The sequence below is a fragment of the Elephas maximus genome, chromosome 10 (assembly GCF_024166365.1).
Source record: "Elephas maximus indicus isolate mEleMax1 chromosome 10, mEleMax1 primary haplotype, whole genome shotgun sequence".
NCBI lineage: Eukaryota > Metazoa > Chordata > Mammalia > Proboscidea > Elephantidae > Elephas > Elephas maximus.
In genome coordinates, this window is record NC_064828.1 from 67,981,277 (window position 1) to 67,997,266 (window position 15,990).

The 15,990-nt window shown below is 34.4% G+C and overlaps 1 protein-coding gene across 11 annotated transcripts in view; it reads left to right on the top strand.

Moving 5' to 3' along the window:
* The window catches only part of KTN1 (kinectin 1), a 118,771-nt gene that overhangs the window by 83,990 nt on the left and 18,791 nt on the right, over window positions 1–15,990 (top strand). For 9 of the 11 annotated variants that reach the window (XM_049899264.1, XM_049899260.1, XM_049899269.1 and 6 more), the window contains 12 exons: window positions 96–133; window positions 786–876; window positions 1,024–1,092; window positions 2,288–2,325; window positions 3,096–3,186; window positions 3,270–3,338; window positions 3,818–3,855; window positions 5,527–5,617; window positions 7,943–8,011; window positions 9,037–9,074; window positions 10,517–10,607; window positions 12,695–12,781. In XM_049899264.1, the coding sequence (XP_049755221.1) occupies window positions 96–133; window positions 786–876; window positions 1,024–1,092; window positions 2,288–2,325; window positions 3,096–3,186; window positions 3,270–3,338; window positions 3,818–3,855; window positions 5,527–5,617; window positions 7,943–8,011; window positions 9,037–9,074; window positions 10,517–10,607; window positions 12,695–12,781 (810 nt within the window). The remainder of the gene's footprint in view (window positions 1–95; window positions 134–785; window positions 877–1,023; window positions 1,093–2,287; window positions 2,326–3,095; window positions 3,187–3,269; window positions 3,339–3,817; window positions 3,856–5,526; window positions 5,618–7,942; window positions 8,012–9,036; window positions 9,075–10,516; window positions 10,608–12,694; window positions 12,782–15,990) is intronic. The other 2 variants (XM_049899270.1, XM_049899272.1) reach the window with 1 other exon arrangement.

Genomic DNA, 15,990 nt, shown 5'->3' on the forward strand with positions numbered 1-15,990 from the left:
TGGTGTAATGGAAGATTTAAGGGTAACATACTTTTATGTTTCTGACCATTTATATTTCTAGCAAACTACTAAGTAGGATGCCTTCCTATTTCCAGGTTTCCTTTGCATCTCTAGTTGAAGAACTTAAGAAAGTGTAAGTAATAACATTATTATAACCTGGTCTTTCTCTTTTGGTCTATTAGTGCTCTTAAATCTTTTTTTTTTTTTTTTGGTACAATTGGGATAGCTGACATGTTAGTTTAACCTTCAAATCCTATTTCCATAATTCCATTTATTTTTAGTTTATAGCCTTGAATTGTTAATTAACTCCCTACTTTCTGCAGTGAAAACTATTAATAGGTTATATTGGACAGAGATCAATTCCTTATATATCCTGTTAAGGCTTCTACAAGCTTTAGGCAATAGTTACTTTCAAGTTCTGCCCCAGGCATAGAGCCCTAGAAGCTAGTATTGCTGAGTGGAATTTGATTTTCCCCGGTGTTCTTCAGGGTACAAATCTTATGTTCCCTATGTACTCCCGAAGCAGCTTCCCAGCTTCTTGTGTATGCATAGGTTTCAACCATCCGGTAGTTATTGATGTAAATTGTACTCTTTAATTCCTCAATAGGAGGAGCTTGAAGTATGCCCACCCCCCACCCCGTGTCTGCAAAGATATGTTTCTGTTCTGTCTAAAATGGAAAGGGTTGATTTGGAGAACCTGCTCATGGTTTGGTGCTGTTTTTATATCTTAGTTGGGGAAGCTTGGTGATTTCTGCTGAAGTTAATACTGCATTTCTTTACCTAAGGATCCATGAGAAAGATGGAAAAATCAAGTCTGTGGAAGAACTTCTGGAAGCTGAACTTCTCAAAGTTGCTAATAAGGAAAAAACTGTTCAGGTATTGGAACAGAGAAAACTGTTTTGTTTTTTGTTTATCAGCTTTTTGGTTCATACCATTTATTTTCATGTGTTTGTCTATACATTGCACTTTGTGTCAATTTCTGTGTTTCCATTGTCCAATCTTGTCTGTTTTGTCATTGTCAAGGATTTGAAACAGGAAATAGAGGCTCTAAAAGAAGAAATAGGAAATATCCAGCTTGAAAAGGCTCAACAGGTAAAAAATCCCAGAGCCATAGCATGACAGATTTGTTAGTGTATGTGTTATTTATGGGCTATTTAGTTTTTTTCTTGTAACCTGGGGTGGGGAGGAAGCACTTTTAAGAGCGTGCTGCAAGTATATTTATTGGGTCATGTGCTTTTTTTTTTTTGTTGTTCCTTGCCTGATTGGAGAAAGTTTCATTGATATTTTAATCCCTGTATCTTTTAATTTTAACTATAAAAGGTTCTTTTCTGGAAAGTTTTCCATATTAACGATTCCTTATAGTGATTCCTTTTAGTTTGCCAACTTAAAAAACAAAACATGCTGATAATTCAAATCTTTTTTTTTTTTTCACCTCTGTGTTTTCTTTAACTTGCATGGACCAAAATGTTTTTATTATAGTCTATGAATTCATCATCCTCTGCCTGTAGAACAGAGTATGAGTTTCATTGGGGGATTTCAGAGGTAGATGTGATTGCTGGAAATAGATGGGTTTTGGTGAATTTAATCTGGAAAGGTTTCATTGAAAAACTGGTGAGGTTGCATGAAAGAGATGGTTCATTCAGTTATCCAACAGATTGACTCAGCAATATTTATTGAGTTCCTCCTACTTGTCAAGTATTATGTTAGTGGTCGGAGATAATGTGTTGAACAAAACAATATGATGAAAAGATAAAGTAGTCGTCTAATATAGATTGAGAGTTTAGGAAAGGCTGGTCCTGAGAAACTGACATCTAAGCCAAGGTCTGAAGGGGGTATGAAGGAGTAAACCTGGGAAGAGAGAAAGTATTACTGGACTGTGTATAAGAATAGGAGATTTAAAGAAGGCCAGTATATTTAAAGCGTACTATTAAAGAGTTTTTTATTAAAGAGTAGTTGGCCTTGAAGACTGGGATGGAAAAGAGGTCTGATGTGTACTAGATATGTGGAAAGTTAATATTCCAATTTTAACAAATTTTGAAGTATCACATTATTTAGATTTAGTATTTATAATTCTCCTTGCAGCTCTCCCCCTCCTTATATTTTTATTACATTTACTGTCATTGGAATGAAGGGAAGGTGAAATCAAAACACATCTCACTTTAGTATGAATAATTCAGTTAGGACCTTCGTAATTTGAAGTGTACACATTTTAAAGAAGCGTTGTAGAATTTAATAAGGTAAATTGTGAAAGAATTATGAATTGGTTTTTCTGTTCTTTTTATTTTAGTTATCTATCGCTTCTCAAGTCCAGGAGCTTCAGAACTTGTAAGTACCATTTTTCACTTTTCTTTAATAATACCTCCTTTTTACAAGTTAAGTACAGTTATAATGAAAATTCGTAACTTCTTCTTATTTGACTTCAAGTAATATTTTAGATAATATCAAATTATATCTCAGAAATCTTAATAATTTTTCATCAGGATTTAACCTAAAAGTTTTTGGGGGAAGAAATATTATTTTTCATGATTTATAATCTGTGACCTTAAATGTTGCTGTTTGTCCATTCTAATACCCATTGTGAAATTATGTATATATTCAACAGCAAAAACCAGTTGTAATAAACTAGTATTGATTTTGAAAAAATGAAAACCCATTGCTGTCAGATCGATTCCGACTAATAGCAATCCTATAGGACAGAGTAGAACTGCCCCATAGGGTTTCCAAGGAGCACCTGATGAATTTGAATTGCTGACCTTTTGGTTAGCAGCCATAGCTCTTACCTACTGCACCACCCAGGGTTTCTGGTATGGACTTTAACAGGGTGTAATTTATTCAGTGTCTGGCTGTTTAATGATATATAGAACTGTTTTCTTTAGTCATCCTGTACTTAATTTGATTAGTTCTGTAAACCTTGTATGCCTTTTGTACTTGAAACAATTTTTAGTGAAGGATAACACCATTGAAATAATATTGAATGACAGCTGATTTTAATCAGTTTGGGCTGTGAGTACTAAAAATATGCTTTTTCAGTCTCTGGTATTTTTGCTTTTTATGGACATGTAACATTTTCATTTATTTTTCTTACTAATTATCAGATTAAAAGGAAAGGAGGAACAGATGAATACTATGAAGGCTGTTTTAGAAGAGAAGGAGCAGGACCTAGCAAATAGAGGGAAATGGTTACAGGTGAGAAGCTAAAAGAAAAGTAAAAAAAAAAAAACCTTTTCGATATTTCAATATCAGTTAAATTTACACCTACTGTTTTTAAGGATCTTCAAGAAGAAAATAAATCCTTAAAAGCGCACGTTCAGGAGGCAGCACAACATAACTTGAAAGAGGTATAATACAAATTACTAAATATATTGGCATAAGGAGTAAGAAATCTTTACCAGAAAGTGAGAAGTGAATCTGTTCTGAGTTTACGTGCCATAAACCTTTGTTGAACCGTAGATCTTTTGTTGTTGTTGCTATTAAAACAATTTAAGTGTTAGCCCCATCTAGTTAAACTTACTGCCTGAATTGTCAACCTGAACCTAAAAGTATTTCCTTAGCCTTATTTTTTCGATGGATTCTTAAGCTCTACCTTAACCGTGTTAAATTGCTGTTAACCTGCAATCCTTTGAGAAATAAATATCATAGATTAAGTTTAATAGAGAAAGTTCATTCTTTCTGTTACAAATATTACAAATATAATTTACTTTAGATAATTGTTTATTATGCTTTTTATTTTATATTTATTTTCTTGGTAGGTGATACTGTATACATGTTGTACCTTGTCCTTTTGTTGTAGAATTAAATATGTGAATCTGTTTCTTAGGCATGTTCTGCGTCACGACTTAAAGAACTTGAGACTGTGTAAGTATATTTTTAGCCAGCATTTTAAGCAGAAACTTGCATTACTCTTCAGAATATGCCTTGAATATTATGATGGATTTGTTCAAAGTCATTAGCTTTTTTTTAAGTAGGAATTATAGTTTACAGACTGTGTCTTTGTTTGGTATAATAAAACAGAGGCCCTTTAGATGCTTTCAAATACCTGAAGATGATCCTTTCTAAACTCATCAAACCCATTTCCTCAAATTGCTTTCTGCATATGTAGACCGGTTTTATTTAAGTTTTTCGTCTTTAACAGTTACTGTTAAAGAGAGGTTGATGTATTTCAAATTGAAATTATTTTTTAAAATAGTTGAAAGAATAAAATGAACATCTCTGAATTAACCAGAAGATAATCTTAGTCATGGTCTTTATCATGAATATTGAATCCTTCTATAAGAGTAACTTGCTTACTGGAAAAATAATATTTGTTGTTATCTTAGTTATCCTGTTGTTAAATAGTAAAAATATTGAATCTAATCAAGGTATCAGCTTTTGTTTGTAGATATTCATTCTGGAAAGTGTCTTTATCATGGTCTGAGGGAAGTCTGTCTTCTTAAACTAGATTAGCATACAGTGGTGAGCAGGGTCTCTGGACCTCATCTTACTAGCCCACTTCAGAGTTACTTTTATGAGATTTTGCTTTGATACGATGCCACTTGTCTTTATTGATGTTTGGGTTAGAAAGTGGCCCTTTGAAACTGTCAGTATCTTAATGAAGACAAGAGAGAGTTCTCTGTTTTTGTACAACTAATTGTTTATTTTGTGAGCACTGTGTAATTGCCAAGGTGTTTTTTCCATTTGCTTATAGAAAGCTTAGAGCCAGCTTTGTGCTCTATTTTTAGTAGGAATATAGGTCATTGAAGTATGTAATTTTAGGCTCCTTTCTATGTCACATTCTTTCCCTTTTCATTCTTTAATTCTATCCTGCATGTGTGCTCTTTTGTCATTTTTCATGTAGACCTATAAGCATCTTGAAATTCTTCTAGATTTAAGATGAAATAATGTTCAACTCAACAAATGTTTGAGAGTCTGTGATGTACCTCTCTCTGGAACTGTTCTTGGCACTGGGGATATGGATAAGATGGAGTCCTGAGGAAACAGATAGTTAAACAGATCATTTTTTACAGTGTTCATGTTATCCTAGAGGCTTGTTACCTAGGATGCCAAGGGCAATTTGGATTTACTTGGACCAGATATAGTAAGACATATTTAGATTGTGAAAGGGAGAGCCAGATTAAATTGTATATAGCCACTCTTCAGCACAAAAGCTGGGCATATTGTAATTTTTGGAGTCAACTTATTATGGCTAAGATTCTTGGGAGCAATAACTCATTTCTTTTTAAGTGATTTTTTTATAGTGAGTTGATGAAATATAGTCTTGTTCTTAGCCATTATTTTAGATTTTCCTCCTAGCTAAAGCCACACTTGTGTAAGAAATGTTAAGTATGAAGCAGTTTTAGGATGTACTTGGAGCTGAGTGATCGTGGAAATAGTTGTCTTTTGAAACACATTTATAAGTTGGTATATCATGGAGGGAAAGAGCTGGTAGACATTTTGTTATTCCATCTTTTTTTCTTAGGGGTATTATTGGAGTCTGCTTGCCCTTTTTTATGTACATAACTAAATATAAGGTCTCTTAAAAAATTCTAGATTGAAAGAAAAGGAAAATGAAATGAAGAAAGTAGAAGCTGTGTTAAAAGAGACGGAGAGTGATCTTTCTAACAAAACAAAGCTGTTACAGGTGAATATGATTAGTTAAAATTCATGATGCATGAATTATTAGCTTTGTATCTTTAGGATTTAACTACTACAAAAAGAAATGGAATACATAGTGAGCCTTCCTCCCACCCAGATACTGGGTTTCATTCCTCAGAGATAAATTACTGTCAAATGTTTGTGTATCTTTTGAGAATATGCCCACACATAAATGCATATGTGTATGTGTTATATAAATATTGGGGGCCTGGTGGCGAAGTGGTTAAAAGCTTGGGCTGCTAACCGAGAGGTCGACCGTTTGAAACCACTAGCTGCTCCTCGGAAGCCCTATAGGGCAGTTCTCCTCTGTCCTGTAGGGTCGCTATGAGTTGGAATCAACTTAGCGGCACACAATAACAACATACAAATATTTAGTATTTTTTAAGCACACTGTATTTAACTGGAAACCCTGGTGGTGCCGCGGTTAAGAGCTACGGGTGCTAACCAAAAGGTCAGCAGTTCAAATCCACCAGGCGCTCCTTGAAACCTTATGGCGCCGTTTTACTCTGTCCTATAGGGTTGCTATGAGTCAGAATCGACTTGATGGCAATGGATCTGGTTTTGGTTTTTTATATCTTGCTATACACACTTTTGAATTTTGTTTGCCTCCCCTCGCAAATAACGATTTTTTTTTTTTTTTTTTTGAGATCTTTCCATATAACTGGAAACCCTGGTAGCATAGTGGTTAAGTGCTACGGCTGCTAACCAAGTGGTCGGCAGTTTGAATCCGCCAGGCGCTCCTTGGAAACTCTATTGGGCAGTTCTACTCTGTCCTATAGGGTCGCTATGAGTCGGAATCGACTCGATGGCAGTGGGTTTGGTTTTTTCCATATAAGCACATGACTTCATGTTATTTTACTGTATTATTGTATCATTTATATACCAATCCTCTGTTGGCGAATACCTATGTTGTTCAGAATTGTTTTCCTGTTTAAAAAAAGCTGCACATATATTTTGAATACTTTCATAAGCGTAGCTGTATTATAGATTCCTACAAGTGAAATTTCTGGCTCAAAGGTTTATGCAGTTGTTTTAAAGAAAGAGAAATAATTTTAAATAAAACAGTACCTCCTCACCTTTATGTAGTTAATATTGAAAGTACTTAAAGAACATTGATTCAAAGACACCTACCTTGTCTCAGACCAGTCTTGCTCACGTTTCATGCTCCAAGGGTTGAATTTGTCACAATCTCTCTCCTTCTGAAGTGGGTTTATTTTAAATTTTGTTAGATAATGCTAAATCACCCTCCAAAAATGTTGTTACCAATTTACACTCCCAACAAAGGACCATTTTTCCTTCATCTTCTCCATTACTGACAAGGAGGAAAACATTGGATAGATGGTAGGATTGTTTTACTTTACATTTGAGAGAAATTAAGCTTTCTTCAAATTTGTAAGCCATTTTATATGAATTGCCCTTTCATCCCCCCAATTTTTCTTTGTCTTCCCTTTTTTAAACTAATTTATAACTTCTCTTTTACATAATAGGAAAGATTAGCCCTTTGTTACTGTGTGAAGAAATTTGTTTTCCTCAGTTTTTTCTTTAACATCATTTGTGTTTTTTCCCCTCATTTGGAGGTTCAAACCTTCTGTATACTCAAATATGAGTAATTTCCCAAATTTTAAGCCTTGGGAAGAAAGATGTCTCCCATTCTATGATCATAAAAATATTATTTTTCATGTTTTCTTCTAATACATTTACAATTTTTTGTTTACATTTTTTTGATTCATATGTAATTTATTTCAGAGTAGGTTGCGATGATAGCATTCTAGCCTTTGCGGGGCAGGGTGGGAAATGGCTAGCCACATTATTAAGTATTCCCTCACTCCCTTACTGTAGTAGTTCTGTTCCCCATGGGACAGTTGGCAAATCTGGAGACATTCTTGGTTATCACAACTGGTGGAGAGTCGCTACTGAAATCTTGTGGGTAGAGGCCAAGGATGTGGCTACATATCCTACAGTACACAGGGTAGCCCCCCAGAAAAAGGAAATATGCAGCCCCAAATGCCACTAGTGTCAAGGTTGAGAAACTGCTGTACTGATTTGAAAAGTCACCCATGCTAACTTCTTATAGGTATTTGGGTCTGTTTCTGAATCCTATTTTGTTCCATTGACACATGCACATTCCAAGGCTAGTACTAAATAATTGAATTACTCCAATTTCCATAATATGTTTTGCTATATTATAGGACTTATTATGCTCTTTAAAATTATTATTTTTGAATTTTCATAGTTTGTCTCGTGTTTCAGAAGTCTACATGAAAAATAAAATCTCTATTCAGGTATTCATATTTAATTTTTGTTTAAATAGGAGGTACAAGATGAAAACAAGTTGTTTAAATCCCAAATTGAACAGCTTAAGCATCAGAGTTACCAACAGGTAGGTACTATTAGATGTCTTGCCTTTTATTTATGTGGCGATACGTTGTATCACCAGTACTGTTGATAACTGTTCTTGCCATTTTTGCCTTTGCATTGAGAATATAGTGTGCTGTTTTATTATAAATGTTTGTCTAATTTCCTAAAAAAAAGCAATTTACTGTGCCATATCCAAGGTGAAATAATCTACAGTTTATAACATATGAACAAATAATATTATCTTTAGTCCAGATCTGTTTTGTATTTGTGTGTGTTTCCTGATCCTCTAGAACGCTTTTCTTAGCAAGCCAGTTAAAGTCCTGTAGAGGTCTTTAGACATCTGTGTACTCCAGACCTCTGCTTTTCCCAAACAAAACATCAATAATTAGAGAAAAAGTAAACAATGTGTAGAGTTGTAATAGCTTAACACTATTTAAAATAACCCTGGTAAAAATGAAAAGTCTTTTTTGTTTAAGATGTTACCAAAATATCCTTTAAATTATTTTATGAACACATGTATAAATTAGAAGGTATTTTGAGGGACAAAAGAATCAGCTTATGTAACAGTTTTGTTTGGGAGATTCTACTCATGAAGGCATTAAGGAGAAATGCCATATGTGAAGAGCTGCCTCCCTTTATATATTATACAAATTTAACTTTTGTCATACATGAGGTAATGAATTTTTCCTGCTTTTGATATTATTGTATTTTTTTAACTTTTAGAAACTTAACATTTTTCATGTAGTCAAATGAGTTGTACAGTAATGAAAATTCAAGGTGTCAACTCAGTGCTTTGCACATAGTACGAAATTGACAAATGTTGATGAAGTTTGTAAGCGTGTGGTGACAATGAAGGTTAGACTTAACGTTCAGTATAGTTTATAAGTTTGTACACGTTTTTATTAAAATCACTTGATTAAAGTGACTAGCTAGCATATGGACTCTATGGTATTTTCACTTTTGGTGCTAACATCTCAAAAGCAGTTACAATTTTTTGAAGTTTCCTAGAAAGCTTTGTTTTGAAATTACATTTAACTCTTTTGATAGGTGTCTTCTTTTCCTTCTCATGAAGAACTGTTAAAAGTGTAAGTAACAAGTTTGATTCACAGTTTGGGAAGTGGTAACTGTTTTTATGTGCTATATAAAAATACAGTTCTCAGGTAAGCAATTTAACATGACTACAAACGGTCACCTCACTTTCACAGCTCTATTTGGGTATACTGACCTGAGTGAAGGTCAGTAGAGTTTAGCTGTGCCTCTGCCTGAGTTAAAGTACTTTTTTGTGTATTTGGATTTTTTTTTAATATTTTGCTGACGAAGATGCTTGACTCCCCCCACCCCTACCCCCAAGTATTCAGAAACCATTAAACTACTTTGAAAGCTTTTCTGAGTTATCTTAAACTATCTCAGTTACCCTACTGAGTTTTCTCTCCTGATCTCACTATGGAATTGAATGATAACAAATTTTGGTTTAGCTTTTGTATTTTTTTTAAACTCAAAATCTTTATGATTACTCTCTTTTTAGGAAGCAATTTTAAAAAAATATATTTTACCATATATCTGTTTTTTAAATTGTCAGGCTCTGTTTTCCTCCTAAGAGCCTACATTTATGGTCATTTCAGATAAGGCAGTATGTTAAATGTCAACTAAATTAGATATATTAGGTGATAGAAGTAATCTAAGTATGCTATCACCTTGACTTGTTTACAAAGTTGGTGATTTATTTACTAGGTTAGAATTACTTACTGTTAAATTGAGTCTTGAGTTTGTAGAGAGCAGGGGTTGGCCAACTTTTTCTGTAAAGACCCTGCTAGTAAATATTTCAGGCTTTTCAGCCACATGGGTTTCTTTCGCATATTCGTTCCCCACCCCCAGCTCTTTAAAAATATAAAAACAGTTCTTAGCTCGAGGGCCATACAAAAACAGGCCATGGGGCTGAGCCGGGGCCATATTTTGTCAACCCCTTATATAGAACCATATACTTAGAGAAGAGCTGTTTGTAATTTAACCTTCTGCCTAAGCCTCTCCCAGCTATAATAGGATTGAATTGGAAATTCTTGCTGTTGCTTTCTGCATTTCTGGGAAATAGCTAACTCATTAGACTGGACCAGAAAACGTGAACTTTGAGACTGCTATGAGAATAGAACACCTGGCTCACTTTAATATTAGACTTTCGTTGTGGGTCAGCCACTTAACGTCATAAATGATTTCATTGCCTTTTGGGGAAAAAAAAATGTTCTTTACTCTGAAAATAGCTACTGCAGTTGCCCCAGGTACAGCAGTTCATGTGTTCATACTGTTCCTTAGGGAATGGTGTTCTTTTCTCTCTTGCACAAACTTCAGCATTATTGTGTGTAAAAGGATTTAAAAAGCCTTTTATAAAAACAAGAATTCATAGGATGGGCTTTCTAAGTGTCATCCACTTGATGTTTTTATTTCGCAGTAACAAATGTTGATATGTGAGTATTTAAGTTGTAGTCACTGTTTGCCTGAAAATCTTGCTGTATGTATTCATGTTTTGGTTTAGAATTTCAGAAAGAGAGAGAGAAATAATTGATCTCCAGAGTGAGTTAGACTCTTTGAAGGATGCTGTCGAACACCAGAGGAAGAAAAACAATGTAAGCACTTACCAGAATGAAGCTTTTATTTTTACTACTTTAACTTTGAAATGTCATGGTTCAGGATTATTACTTATTTTTGAAAGCTACTTTTACTTTAGATTTGTTAATCTTTGTGGGAAAATGCTATTGTTTTCTGTGTGTAGCTCTTTGTTGGGGAGGTTACTTGGGGTAATCATTTTATTGGAGAGCTACTTTTCAGTGAATAAGTGTAAAGACCAATTCTTACACTTGTTTGTGAATATTATTTTAAATATGGAAGGTATGATTACTGCAGCTTTAGGTCTTTTTTTTTTTTAAACTAAAAATACAATTGAAAGACTTTCTATTAAACTTTATATTTGGGAAAATAATCTTTTTCAGCTCAGTATTTTAAAATCAAAGATATTTCCTCTTACACTGATTTGGACTAGCCTTTTTGTAAACTAATAGTGATGCCAGTATTCAGACCCAGCATCTCAGTAATTAAATCTTTTCAAAGCCTTCTAGAACCTCTCCTTTTTAACTGAGAGGTGGCTTAGTTAAAGTGTGTCAGAGGCCTCAGAACCTGAATATATTTATATTAGACTAGGAAGGGATAGTGCTTTTAGAAATATAAATCCCTTTACTGAATAGACATTTATGAATTTAGGTGAATTTCTTATACATTCTTTCTGAACAGAAGGTGACACCTATAAGTAGATGCAAGCATTCTTTGTAGAGGAGCTTTTGTATACAAAAGTGTAATTGCTAAGACTTGAATAAGGCTAAAATGTTTTTGAAATCTAAAGGGTTATTGATGGTAAATAGATAAGTATTTTTCTAACGTAAGTTAAATTTTTCAAAGTTTGTATTCATTAATTTAACAAGTTGGCATTTTCCTGCACCCCTGAGTTTGTCAAAATTAGGTATGTGAATTGCCCTTTGTGTGTGCTTGCGTAACATTACTAACAGGCCTGCCTTTTCACAAAACTAGACGTGAACTTGCCAATACACTGCTAACATCTAATGTGTGTTTTTTAATCGGGCTTGTGAAATAAAGAGTGCATGGTCATGCCAGTGTAATGCAGCAGCAGTGCTGAAGGCGTTAAAGTGTGGTGAAAAGAACCAAGACCTTAGAGGCCTGCAGATTGCAGTGCCAATCCATTCTAGTTTGGTCACTTTATTTGCTGTGTACAGTTGGCCAGATTTCTTAACCTATCTGAGCTGTGGTTTCCCCATCTATAAAATAGGAATAAATACTTCATAGGGTTGTTAGGAGGATTAATGAGACCTTAAGTGAAGTGTCAACTACAGTGTTTGGCACATGAGTAAGCATCTAGTACATGGTGATTATTGGCTTTTTATTTTATAGTTTTTATCTGTTTGAATTTCTAAGAAAGACTGAAATTTAGGAGATTGATATGTGTTTATATTTGCTTATGAAATGCTGTTAAAATCTAGATCTTTCAGACCTTAGTTTCCAATGGCTTCTGTTTCTCCTTCAAGCGAATATGTTTTATAGCTGTCAAGCTTCCCTGTTTGCCTCGATCAATTAGCTAATACAGTTTGTGTCAGGTTGCTTTATGGTATACACGTTTGACCATGCCAAGAAAGATGTAGAAGCACAGTGAGTTACTATGTTGTTGCTAGGTAGATTTGAAATGTGTTAACCTTATTAAAACGTATTCAGAGAGAAAAAAAAAAGTCATGCTATAGGGGAAAGTCCCGTGAGTGACATTGAGCCTTGTCTAAAAATCATGTATAAAGCTTTTTGCAATACTTGAGTACTTTGTTTTTAATCCTCTACTGTTCAATGTACCTTAAATCTTACTTGTAATCTTGATTTGCCTGTTTACTTTTGAATGCTTTCTTCTTTGTTACATGTGTGCAGTAATTACCTTAAAGCTGGCATATTGTGTATATTAATACATGGAAAGTGGGCATCTTTATTTCCTCATTCAAACTTCTAAACATTGCTTTTTATTTTTTGCTGATATACATATTCTCACACTGAAATAATTTTGCAGTAACCAGCATTTAAATGCAGTGCAAAATACTGATGAAGTAAAAAGCAAAAATCTTTCAATAATAGATAAACTGAAATCATTCTTTCTAAAAATGATTAGGACCTTCGGGAGAAAAACTGGGAAGCAATGGAAGCATTGGCATCAACTGAAAAAATGCTGCAGGACAAAGTGAACAAGACTTCCAAGGTTGTAATGCTAACTCCTAGAAATAGTCATTTGAATAGAGAAAATCTGCAGCCTGTCTTAAAATCAGCCTAAAGCATTTAATTTTACTGCAATTTAAATATAAAATTTCCTTATCCACATTTATCATCTCTGTCATCTCTACTTTTTCTCGTCTTCTCCTGGCAGCTTTAGTTGTGGGCATGCTGATTTGTTGTTGATTACCTAATTGTTTAAACTTTGGTGAGTACTACTTTAAGCTGAGGAGTCTGAGGAGACCTTCTGTGCTAGCCATGTAAGCTCTTGTCAGACAGTGTGTGCCTGTTAGGTTGGTTAAGAAGGAACTTTGATGAAAACCCTGAACTAAAAAAATAACTATTATTAAACACATTTGAATACCTAGGATATACCTACAATGTACAACAAACTGTCGTAGGTTCTTTGGAGTATACCAAGATGACCTGGACAAGGTAGAAAATGATAAAAGTCGTAAATACAGGAAAGGGATCAATGCCGGGTGTGTTATTGGGGGTGGTTTTCCATATGAGGTGGAATTGAACTTTAGGTTTTGAAGCAGCTAGACATCAGTGACCACATGTATTATATTTAGTATGAAATTTTAATATCAAGGGATAAGCCTCTTGACCCAAATATGTAAAGTGCTATATATCCCTCTGTCTCCAAAACGACAAAGGGTACGCTCCCTGGGCTCAAGTTATTCCATGGATATGAAGATTTCTAATGAGTTATAGTTGAGAAGAAGTTCTTTTTAAAAATTGAGAGAAATGAAAGCTTTCAGTCAAGTACAGTGGAAACCTGTCAGAGAAGGAAAACTCAAATATTTTACACTAATGGTGATAGAAAAGTGCTAAGACTGTACCCTGTCAAAGGCGGAAAACTTGTGAGACCCAGAAAAACCAGGCAGTCCCCGTTGAGTTCCAGCTCTCACAGGTTTCACTGTACTTTGAAAATTCCTACCAAGAATATGTGTGGAACAGGAGAGTTGAGTTTTACAGATGAGTTAAGAAGCTGTGTGATTTAGGCCAGCATTTTAAAAGTACTTGATGAGCCACAGTGACCTATTTAATTTTAAATACAAGTCTTAGTGACAGTTGAAGGACTTTTTTAGCAGGATATACTTTTTATGAAAAATCTTCTATCCAGCATACGTTTGTAGTTACAGTTCTTTTAGTGTAATGGATTTATGTATCTATTCACTTGGCCCTAATTTTCACTAAAACCCAAATTAGTGAACACTGATAGATACTGGAACCAGAGAAATCTAGGCCAGGCAACAGGAAGATCTCGGCCAAGTAGGACGCTGTGGTTTTGTTGTGAGTGGCTGCAGCTGCATAGTCAAGTCTGTTAGCAATGAGAGGTTTCTGATTGTTGCCACACCTTTGATTTTCACTGTTAAGAGCTACCTTTTAGCTTTCGTTTTGTAGTGAGGTTATATATATCTAGTAGGTGCTAATCCTTCATTTAATACTGGACCATTCCTGCAAGAAGCCATATGCCACCTTCCGTAGGCATTCTTACATACTATGATTCCAGAAGAAAGCTAGAATTTAACCACATTTCAAAACTCATCACTGAGCTGCTTGTTGGCTTCTTGCATAGCTAATCATCTCCAAAGAATAGAATTCAGTCTTTCTATTTCAACGGAATTTAGCCAGCCCTCAGATACCATATGTGTGGAGTGCTGGTGATAGGCCCAGTTCCTCGGGTTGTGCTGTAAGGAGAAGGAGCTATGTAAAACATCTTTAGATGATAGAAATAAGTAATCTTGTTAGAATGTAACAAAGAATGATATACTGCTTTTTCAGGATTATTTTTAAAGTAGTAAGTATTGTTGAAGAGCTTGAGGTCACATTGAAAGATACTTTTTACATATACTTAAAGATAGTAAGGAGATTTTAATGAAGCAGTTACCAGTATTACCCAGGAGTTAAAATGGAATGGAAATTGCTGCACATAATCAAACTACTGTGTCAAATGAAAACTTGACAGCAAAGGTTATTTGAATGGTATAAAAGTAAATCTTCATTGTTGTGGCTCCTGATTACAAGTTGTATAGTTTTCCTCTTGGGTCATGTTCAAAAAGCTCCTGTTCCACAGCGTCTCTTTTCCTTACTGATTTTGCTTAAAGCTTGCAGCACCACTTCTGTGGTCAAATGATAAAAATGACCTATTAGTTGTCTTGGAACTAGCAGCTAAGTATTGTTTTGAATGAATGTATCTTGTTTTATATAGTAGGTGTATTCCCAGAAAATAGTGGACTTTATTGAATTACTAAAAATACTCCATTAACTCTTCCACTTAAAAAAATCTTGCTGCTAGTTCTTAATAAAGTGACAGCTCTATATAGAATATAATCTTTTTGTAAATTTAGATTTTCATGTGATTGGATTTGCTTAAATTGAAGTGTATGCATCTTATATCAGTAATCAATTTCAGAGATCACATCTAAAAGGGGAATGATAGGCTTGAGATTGTACTAGCTTGCTTGCATTTTTGTCACCTGTGAACTTGACAAGTGTTGTTTTGAGATGATATTCTTGGTTTGGTTTAGGTGTGCGTTTTTGTGTTCTTCTTTATCATGTAGAGATAGTTTGGATATTAGTTGGGATTTTTGTGTGTGATCAAATCATTACCCTAATTTTGACAAACCATGGTTTTGAATTTATTTACTGATATCCACTAGGTTTGGATTTTAAATTATCAAATTTAGACATATGTACATCTGTACTAATGCCTTTGAATTTATAGCTGAGGGAGTCCATACCCAAGTGTCAAAATTATGCTTGGCATTAGTGAAGTATTATACCATAGGTTTATCTGCTCTCCTTCCTCTTTCTCCCATATGGGCCAGCCATCGAATTTTGGTCCTTTTTGCCTTGTTTAGCATAAACGGCTTCACATGACCTTCAAGCCGAATATTTGGAAATTGCCATTTTAATGCCCATGGAATTACGGTCCCTCAGTGATGCATTTTGTGTAGACATTTGCCCGCCAATAAGCCTCAGCTGTGTTGCGCAGATACATATATTTTAATATATGTAGCTTAACTTTTACTATAGGAAGTGTTTTAGTTTCTTAATGATTTGTTCCTGGAGGTGTAAAGCACTTGTCTAATGCCAAGGAAAATGCCCATATTATCAGATAATTTCTTAGCATGATTAATATGACATTATTATTCAGGATGCTTTAGAGATTTTGCAGATTTTTTCATG